The sequence below is a fragment of the Panonychus citri genome, unplaced genomic scaffold, assembly GCF_014898815.1.
Source record: "Panonychus citri isolate SS breed McGregor unplaced genomic scaffold, ASM1489881v1 Contig00077, whole genome shotgun sequence".
NCBI lineage: Eukaryota > Metazoa > Arthropoda > Arachnida > Trombidiformes > Tetranychidae > Panonychus > Panonychus citri.
In genome coordinates this window covers 3,351,340-3,362,026 of record NW_026515482.1, presented here as the reverse complement: position 1 = coordinate 3,362,026, position 10,687 = coordinate 3,351,340, and the positions used below count along the sequence as shown (strand labels likewise).

At 34.2% G+C, this 10,687-nt stretch overlaps 1 protein-coding gene across 1 annotated transcript; it reads right to left on the bottom strand.

The window, feature by feature from the left end:
* Window positions 1–400: 400 nt before the first annotated feature.
* Window positions 401–4,228, bottom strand: LOC128387131 (GATA zinc finger domain-containing protein 14-like). The gene has a single exon (XM_053346291.1). It carries the CDS (start codon window positions 3,723–3,725, stop codon window positions 753–755), a length of 2,973 nt encoding a protein of 990 aa, XP_053202266.1. The 5' UTR covers window positions 3,726–4,228; the 3' UTR covers window positions 401–752.
* Window positions 4,229–10,687: the final 6,459 nt, after the last annotated feature.

The window sequence follows — 10,687 nt, the reverse complement described above, 5'->3', positions numbered from 1 at the left end:
ATTGTCATCGATTAATAATCAACTTGTTTTTCCCCTTATTCACTAAGGTACTTGATCTCCACCATTAGGGTGTAAATCAGATTAAATGTATAATTTAAAATGGCGATCATCAGATTAGTCTCTTTAAATCCCCGTTTAGAGAATTTTATCTTGTCAACCATTTTGATTGATTTTTGTTCACCAATGGAGATTGTTGTTGATTGAGAAAAACATTTTATAATCAAGTGTGTACATGTTGAAGAGAGAGAGAGAGAGAAAGTTTTGCTTTAATCATTTGTTATTAATTAGCGATGGCACGGTTTCGTTTTGTTGTTGTTTTTTACGCGATTTCATGTAAAATAAATTGGGTTAATTGAAAAGGAGAGCGAAATGAAAAGAGATTGAGCAAGAGAGAGAATGATTTTAAGTGTATATGCAATGTATATTATTTTTTTGTTGTTTTTTGTTTGCTTGCAGAAAGAGATGGGTAATAACTCTAATAAATACTTAGGTCATTGTGAGAACACAATGGCAAGAGAGATAGAGAGAAAAGCAGAGAGAGAGAGAGAGAGAGAGAGTGATAAAGGTAGAGAGAGAGAGAGAGAGAGAGAGAGAATAGAATTAATCCATTTGTTGATTTTTATCGCAGACAGTAGAGTGTGTGTGTGTGTGTGAGAGAGAGAGAAAAAAACAGAAAGAGAAAAAAGAGCAAAAAAAGTAAAGGGGAAGATCTCTTTTAACATACAGAAGTAATCAGGCAATGGTATTACCATTTATGAATGATGATTTGATTGTTGTTTGTGGTGGTGGTGGTAGTTATGGTTATTGTGGTGGTTGTTGTAGTTGGTGTGGTGATGAGACATGGTTGTTGTATTATAATGAGTAGAGCGATGCCCTTGTGAAGACTTGTACTCTTGGATTAATTTTTTAATGTGAGATAATTTCTCGTGTAAATAGGCAACCCGTCGTTTGGATTCCATGAATTTGTAATCTTTCTTGATTGTATCATATTCCTTGAAAACTTCTTCTAATGTTTTATTCCATTCGTCAGATCCTTCCGGTAAACTTTTCAATTTAGCTTCAAAGGCGGAAAACTTTCGTGCAACTTGGTCAATATTACGATGTAAACGACGATATTCTTTATATTCACTATTAAATTCTTCTTTATATTTTCGCGATTGATCATCACTTGTAATCTCTACAAATTTAATGGCATAATCAGGTAATTCACAATTTATGGAAGACAAGGACTTAGAAGAAATCGTCGATAGGTTACCATCATTACTACCTGTTCCACTGTCTGGACTTGAGTTTGGTGTTGAACAATTTGATCCGTTCACCATGGAACCGCTGTTCAATAAGTTGACCATTCCACTTGAATGATGAGAATGATTATTATTATTATTATTCATGTTACTATTATGATTACTATGGCTGTTGTTATTATTAACACTGTTGTTGTTGTTGTTGTTGTTGTTGTTGTAGCCATTTTTAAGCCTTTTCCGACTATTGAGACCGTTACCGGAATTTGAATTGCCACTGCCACTACTATTATGTAGATCACCATTATAATCACTTTTTGATGTGCTCATGGAATTACCATGATGATGATAATTATTATTACTATTGTTGTTGTTGTTGTTGTTGTTGTTGTTGTTGTTGTTGTTGTTTGAAGAGTAACGATTATTATTATTGTTGTAATGATGACCATTTACTGTTTGATTACCACCTTCACTGGAGTTTGAGTAACCATTGGTTGTACGATGAGCATCATGTGAGGAATGACCATTTCCATGACTATTATCATATTGGTCAAAATCCGAGAGATTGTTGACTGTTGATCGACCGCTATAATAATCACTGGCATTATGGCTTGAACGATTTTCATCACTACCGTTCTCATTAATCCAACTTTTGGACATTGAACCAGAATTATTTTCACCGTTGTTAACAGAATTGTCAACATTATGATTTGAGGCACTATTAGTATAATAATTTGGTTCCGGACTCCTTGGTTTCATAGACCACTCACTCATTATATCCGGTAGGTCATTTTTACCACTATTGTTAAAGTTGTTACTATTATTGGTAGAGTTGTTCATCATGCTGTTGGTATTATGATTTAAGGCGACATTTGGCGAAAGTCCTCTTTTGGAGGAAGATTGATTATTGGCATTAAGACGTTGCCTTTTATTACTAGAACCAGTTTCAGCAGACCTTTTACTTGTCGATGATGATAAAGATGAGTTGTTGTTGTTGTTGTTGTTGATGCTGTTACTATTATTGGTATTGGTGTTATTGGTTGATGAAGATGACGTTGCGACTGAACTAGCTGATGGTGACGAATCCTGGAGACAAGTTAAAGGAGATAAACCATATTTACCCGTTGATGACCTTTGTTGAATTTCAAGAGTTTTCCGCTTTCGGACAATCTCTCTTTGTTCGGGTGTATAGAATGGCCAATCGTCAACTTGTACCTCATGCCAAGCATGAGCAGCCAAATTGTATGCATTCTCTTTTAATTTGGATATTGTATTGAAAACTTGACTTAAATTTTTCTTATCTTTCTCCTTGATACCTTCCTTGTTTAGTCTTGCAAGCAGCTCCGGTTTCTTATAAGGTCTTAAAGCAAGTAAATGGATAACTCTTTCTCGAAGAGATTTCTTCATAAGCTCAGGATTGCAGGCCAATGTTACCTTTGAACCACTATTGGCATTACGACTATTACTGGCATTTATATTACAATTGGGTGTACTTGAATTTGAATTGTTTCCCTTAATTGCATCTCGGTTCATCGATAAATTGGATCCATTGATCGATGATGGCTGTGAGTTTGTTAGGGAAGAAGAAGTATTTGAAGAAGATGATGAAGATATATTGTTGGCCAGACTGTTTGACGAGGAAATTGATGAGGAATTTGTTGACAAGGAGGAAGAAGAAGACGTCGAGGTGGTTGTTGAGGTAAGACCAGTTCCAGAGGAAGAAGACAAGGAAGAAGAAGAAGAGATTGTGGTAGAATTTGATGATCCATGGTATAGATTATATTTATTCACACCACTAGAATTACTCTTTATAACTGTAGGTGAGCTAGATTTATGATGATTATGGCTGGATAAAGCACTTGAATGGTGAAGATGGCTACTATTATTACTAATGGTTCCACCGCCTCCACCCGAATCTCTAGTACCATTATCTCTGGAACCGTTAACAATAGATTGACTAAAACCAGTAATTTTCTTTACTTTACTTCGTCTTCCAACAGTTGAACCAATGCCCTTGATAACCTTTGTACAATATTTCTTTGATTCATTTTGACTTTCCGCCATCCTTTCCTTTGTTCTTTCATAACTATCTTCACTGGCATGAATCTGCATCTTGTATTGTATACTACCAAGACCTTTTAATACTCTAGAATCTGTTTGCCGTAAACATTCAAAACTACCTTGGGGTCCACCAGCTTCAGCATTTGATAAATTAAAACTGAAACGCCGTTCACTAGGTCCACCACCAGAGTTTTCATTGTTAACATCCGGATGTGAATGGTTTGATTTCGGAACAGGAAAACTAAGGACACCATTATTGGTATCTGACTTGAATGTAATACTTGGCAAGGCTAGAGAATTAGATGAAAGGTGGTTTTCAATTGCATTTAAAGCTGAATCAGTTAATTTGACAAGTATACAGGTCTTGTTACTATCACCATTAGAGTAGTACACATAATGTCCATTATCACTTGGTTTGGCCATTTTACTATTAATTACAAATCAAATGTGTGGTTTGGTATATGTGTGATCTGGAAACAAGGTTTATGTATATATAAATGTAGTAAACAAGAAATATTTGTTGGTGAGTGTGTGTATGTATGTGTGTGTGTTGTGGTTGTGAATATATAGGTATGTGTGAAACACAAGAAGACACAGATGAGAAGCAAGACAAAAAAGGAGCAGAAAAAAAAACACAATATACAATAAAGATTTGTTGATGATGATGGTTTTTAGGGCCAAAGCAGAAGAAGAGAAAATTAAGAAATAGAAAAAGATGAATCTCCTTATTGTGGTGTTTTCTATTTCTCGCGAATTAAGTTCAACTGATTTAAATTACATATAAACATACACCGAAATTATAGTTAATTAATGTACATGTGTCTGTAAATATTGGTTAAATTAAATAACAATTTAGAATACGCATTAAAGAAAGAAAAAGAGAGAGAAAAAAGAGGAAAAACTAAAAGGTAAATCTGGCTCAGAACATGATATGATATTTTGTTGTCTTCATCATTTGGATGAAGTGCTGATTCAACAGCTATTCCCACTTGAGAAGTGGCTCCCTCATTGGGAGTGGACACTTTGTGTCTCAACGAGGTTGATTCAATTTATAAATTCATGATTTATGATTTTGCTGCTTGTATATTGTTGAAAATATTTCCAATTAGTCTTTTAGTTTCATGGTAATTATTATTATTCATGTTCCAGTTTCCCCATTTTGGTTTATAGTTTGGACATTCTTTTAAGTGTGTGTGGGTCATTGGCATGGCACATTCATGAATGAGATAGTTAATGTTAATGTTAATATAATTTATCTTGTACATGAGTGCTGTTTCATAGTAGAAGTGAGTTTTGGTGGTTCCGTATGGATATAAGATCTTTAGGAGGTCAAGATTTCTTTTTCTGAATTGTTTCATTTCCATTGATTTTAGGAATTTTCGAATTTTGGTTTTGATTTGATTTAGTGTCATGTAACCACTTTCATGTTCAATGTCCTTTTCATCCAGAAGGCATAGTTCTTTGTCCATAGTAATTTCATATTCAATTTCATTTATCATCATTATGGTTTGGAGTGTCTTTAAATTGTATTTGTTGAATTGAGTTGGGAGTATTATTATATTTTTGGTTTTCTTTTCAACTGTGTTATCAATTATCTTGATCAGCATCCTTTCTGTATCAAATTGACTTCTCTTAGGGCATATAGTGGTTATATGTCTATGTAGATTTGTTCCAGTTTTTTGAATACAGAAGGTGTTGTACATGTTGGTAACTTTCAGGATCTTGATAATGGTCTTTGTCTGTGAAATTGTTCTAGTAGTCATCCCATCAATAGGTCTGTTTACTGTTTCAGAGTATTTCTCATAGTGCGTTATATATTTTAACTCATCTCGTCTGAATATCTCATCAAGAATGTAGATAATAGGAAATGATTTGGGTTCGACTTCATTCGTCATGCATTTAACCAGCATATGAGTCATGTACTTAATTGCTGGATTCGGCATGTCCAGTATGAATTCAAACCAGTAGTTTCTTAGTTTGGTTTGATTCATTATTCTGCATGTGATTTTCCTTCCAATTTTGAGTAGATGATTAATCCTGAAGGTGTATAGTTTGTTGTCTAGCCAAGGAGCCATACCTAGGTGATCAAGCAGGTGAGCTAGATGTGAGTTGTACATGATCTTGACTTGATCGAGACTCATTTGTTTCATGAGTTGTATTTGAAGTTCATTTAATTTACATCTCGATATGGCTTCATTAATTATTCGTAGTTCATTGTTTGAATACCATAGTTCATATCCTACCACCGGATTTTGCTTCTTATTCGTTGGTTCGATCGTTAGTGGCTTTGTTTTTTCCATGTTTAGAGCAAGACCAATTTTGCTCATTCTGATGTTCGTTTCAGAAAGAGTATTTATTTGGTTATTCGACATAATGATGAGGTCATCTGCATAGGCTAGGAGTCGTTGTTTATTTGGTCTATTGTTTAATATTTTTAAAGTTTCATCAAGTCCTAGAACAAATAAAAGTGGCCCAAGACTGAGTCCTTGCAGACTTTCAGGATCATCCTCTGTGATGAGCTTGCCATTTTGAAAAGTTCTTAGTTGTCTGCCAATCATAAAATTTTCAATAAGCCAGCAGGTTTGTTTGTCCATGTGCCTGATTCTTGACATGAAAGCTTCTCTGTCAATCTTATCAAAAGCTTTAGTTATATCAGATATAACAATAGAGGAGTAGTCACTAGAGTACTTGTACAGCTCCATCAGAAAATCAATTCGATCATGTTTCAGGTATGCAAATTGAAGATCCATGTCTATTCTGTCTTTCATCCATTTTTTTAGTCTTCTTGCAAGAATCAGGTCTATTATCTTTGCAATAAATGCTTGGGTTCTTATGATTCTGTGTCCCCCATTTGCTTTGGGGATTTCAGTTCCACCACTGATTTTTAGTTGCTTGGGTATAAAGCCTGTTTCGAAGATGTTGTTTATCAGTTCAATTACCGTGTCAGTGTTGTTTTCCCAGAACTTGTTCCATTTGTTGACCGTAAATGCGTCAGCATAACCCGATGACTTTTTAAAGTTCATTTTCTTAAGGTTTGTTATTTCATGTGGTGTTAGTGAGATGAAGTTTTGGTTATCATATCGTTGATTTTCATTGCGCCATTTGGAAAAGTAATTTCTGTTTTTGATTAGTAACGGATCATTTTTGTAAACAGGATCAAATTTTTTCTCGTTCATGAGTTTTTGAAGTTCCAGTGTTGATAGTTTAATAAGTTTGGTTTTCGTGATTTGGCACTTTCTTTGAGTTTGTTCATTACAGTATTGTACCTCTCATTTTTCTGAGGGATTTCAGTGTAGTCAATTTCTTTTTGAGTTTTCGAGTCCTTCGATTATGTTTTCCATGTGAGTTACGATATGATATTGGTATCGCATGATTTAATATGTTGCATGTCATTTGTTCGATGTCATGTGAGATTAGGAGAGTTTTATCATAGATCGGTATTCGAGGTGTCAGGTTTTTTAGTATATTCATGTTGAATTTGATGGTGGTGCGACACTTTATCATGAGATGATCAAGGTTCTCAAATTGTAAATATTCACATTCATTTGAAAAGACTTTCGCATTGGTAAGTATTATATCAATGTTGCTGCCTTTCAGTTTGGATTTTCTGTTCACCGATTGTCTAGTGTAGCTTAGTCTGTTTCTCAACGTTAGACTTTTGAATTTTTTGACATTTAGTGTAGTTTCAAGTTGAGTAACAGTGGCTTTCGGTAAGTGTTTTTCCAAACGAGGGCAATCAGTCCAGATATGTAGTTCCATATTTATGTCACCTACTATAAAGGTGGGATTATCAAGATTCATTAATAGTTCAGTTAGAGTTTGTAGTGGTTCAATTTTCGATGGTGGGCGATATATACAGATGAGTCTTATTATACATTTTCTTTTTTATATCAGCAACTATGATGTTGTTCACAAGTATTTTACTATTGATCATTGTCCACTCCTTAGGTATAATCAGGCTTATTCTCGAACCTTTAATCTTGTTGGTACCAGGTCTGTAGTCCTCGTCTTCTGAGGCTACAACTATTGAGTTGTGTTTGTTCACTAATTCATATATATGTTGATTGTTTTTTCTTGAGTGGCAATTAATACAAATAATTCGAACATCCATTTGAATTGCTGGGAATTTTATTATCGTTGATTTAGGAAACTGTGAAGGTACAATTGTAGTGAATTACAGATATTAAACGGAATATATAGGGATATAAGTATATTGTTTCAGTGATAACAGTAATAGTAAGTGTTTGCAGTAGTTATTAAGTGTGGTGTTTTGTGATGCTTCTAGTTCAATAAGAGTAGAAAAGTAAAGAAGGAAAATGGTGAGGGGAGTGAGGGCGGGTTGTTACATATGTCCTGTGAGTGAGAGCCAATCAGGGAATGATCATGGAGAGTGACCCACGAATCAGTTGGGTACAATGGCAGCGAGATGACGCTCGATCATTTCTCTTTGAACAAGTGATTTCACAAATAGACGGCCCGATCTTTTGAACCATATGATGTTGTGTAGTGTGGAGGCAAAGACGTCACTTCTGATTGTAACATAGATGTTGTTGTTGATCTCGACTTCGTGCCAATTCCATATTTTTTGAACATAATCATTATGTATGTAGGTGCCAAGAATTGCGAGTTGAGCTTCCGTCTCAGGAGGTATTCCAAAACCAATGTCTTCATCATCAGTGTCAATCATTATGACGTAACTTTTGTGAGTTAAATCATTTCTGGTCAATACGTTGTCGTTAATGATGTTATCATTTTCCTCGATTGGCACATTACATTCAAAAACTGTTTGTTCAGGTTGTTGGAGGTAAAATAGAACATGTTGATCCTCATAGAACATGATAAATTAAAGTTAAGGAAATTTTATAGAGTTTCAGTTCAGGACAGTTAAAGAGTCGCTAGATACTAGTGAATTTGAATTAATGGTGCTGCTTTTATATAATGTGTCTTATGTAATTTGAGTGAGAAGGGGGTGATTGGATTTGGTAGTAGCCAATCATAGTGTTTGTTTTAATTAATTGTAACTGTTTAGTTTTGATTATTTGTTAATCTGCGAATGTTGATTGTTTATTGTATGATATTTATTTAATTTAGAAACAATTGTGTAATAATAGTTTGTTAGTATTAGAGTTAGTTATTGATCGAAATATGAGCTAAATTGGTTATAGGTTAATGTAATTGAAATTGAGTAGTTTAGTTTTACAGAAATTTTAGGAATTGAGAGGGTCTGAAGATAATTAAGATAAGTTTGCAATTAGGAATGAGAAAATGTGAAAAGAGAGATTTTTCTTTAGATTTTATAGTTTTATGATCTATAGATAATTCTTAGTATAATTACTGTTTAGTTATTGTTGTTGGGCTTAGATAGGCAGCAGAGAATCTGTTTTATTGTTGTGATTCTCAAATCTTTAGTTGTAAATCATTGGTGAGAAGAGAGCTAGTCTTAGGCTTTGATAGTGTCTTCCTTTGGTTAGTAGGCATCGCACCACGTAATCTGAGAGGGTTATACAGGCGAAGTAATTACTAGGATGATTGTCATCAATTCTGGTGCCATTAAGAAAGTTCGCTCTATAACATAGTCCACATTTGGGCTGATTTGAACAGTAATTAGCTGTATTAGTTCTGCCATGAAAGTTGCCGTTGCATACAGAGCATTTCGGAATGATCATATTACAAGAGCAGCGATCATTTTTGAGACCAAACAAGTTACAACAGAATACACATTGTTCAAGTCCAATGTAATCTGCAATAATACAATTCTTCCCCCTGATTGTGATTTTCCAGTCCAACTGTCTTATCATTTCTCTTTCTTCACATTCGAATATAATAGAAAGTACATTATCTCTGGCTTTGTTTGTTTTAATCACTCTGGTATCCATGTTATTCCATTCTTCCGATGAACTGCTTCGAATAAACTCTTGAGCTTTATCATTGGTGTCAATATCTTCATTATTATGAAAGAGGATAAATTGTGTCGGTTCCTCACTTAAATTCAGTAGATTATATATTTCATCATCCCACCAGTCCTGATCCAGAATGTGATCTCTAACAGTGTATTTGTTTTCAGTTTGGGTGGAGTAGGTGACTGTGAGATTAGCCCATGATATGGCGATTTCAGAATCATAGCAGTTATCGGCAAAGAAGGAGTCATAGGTGAGAAGAGTGATGAGTCTAGTTAGATCAGCTTCATTCAATGCAGTGATGGCCACTTTGGAATATTGAACAAAATTGTCAAAATTGCTGAAAAATCTTAGACCAGGAGAAGCACTTCTAACACCGTCAACCATTACATCATTTTCACGAGCCATTTGGGTTGTAATTTGTATGTGTTGTTAGAGAACTACAATTATTAATTTTGTTCGTTTTTTTGAAGTCGATTGTAATTGATTTATACACTTTGGGGAATAGACACTTAATAACTTATAGTATTATAAGATGGATGCTTCTATTGGTAAGTCACAATTGTAAATTTAGATTTGATTTGATTTGGGGAGCTGTATATGATTAGTATTAGTATATGATGATATATGGTAGTTTTTATATTAGTCATTCAGTTCATTTGCTTGTTGTTAAATTAAAATGGGTTTAGCTTTTAGGTTAATCATGTGAGTGATAAGAGCGGGTAGTTTGTTGTTGATTATACTGTGATTGAGAAGGAAACATTTTTTTTTCATCAATATAAACGAATTCCGATTTTACACCCACTAGATTTACTTTCTCGATCGTGAGAGATCCAAGCATTATCTTGTGTTCATAACCGAATTTGATAGCAGCTTCCTTAATTAGTTTCACTCTGGTTTTTAAGTCTTTCTCCAGTATCTCTGTTGCTACCTCCCCAGGGAGTTTATCGATGGCCATGTATCTTATTCCCTTAAGCATGATCCAGAGATTCGTTTTAATTACAAGGTTGTTTCTCATGGTGATTGACATAGCTATCTCAATTTTCTGAAAATTTTTTGTTTTATATAATTTTACATTTGAGATACCATTACCAAATTTCTTGTTATTACCAACAACAGCATCCTTAACAGCCTTCGGATTTAACCTAGTAGATAGCGGAATAAGGAACATTACAATAACTTCACCAGGACCAGGCATCAGTGGAGTAGTTTCATAGTCTGTTTCATTGTATTCTTCAAATTGTATTATCTTCTCATTGGGTTGTAGGCCTTTGAGATTAAGAGCCTCAATGTACTCTTTTGCAGTTGGTTTCACTATTTTTCTGGAAGTAGAGAGTTCCTGATCAGCCATACTAATCAGTTGTACAAATTGATGATTTTATATAAGGTAATAATGAGTACTTTTAATAACTTGGTTTATTTAGTTGGATACACAGAGAAAGTTAAATGATTTTGGGTGATAAATAAGACAGGTAAGTGAGTTGTTTA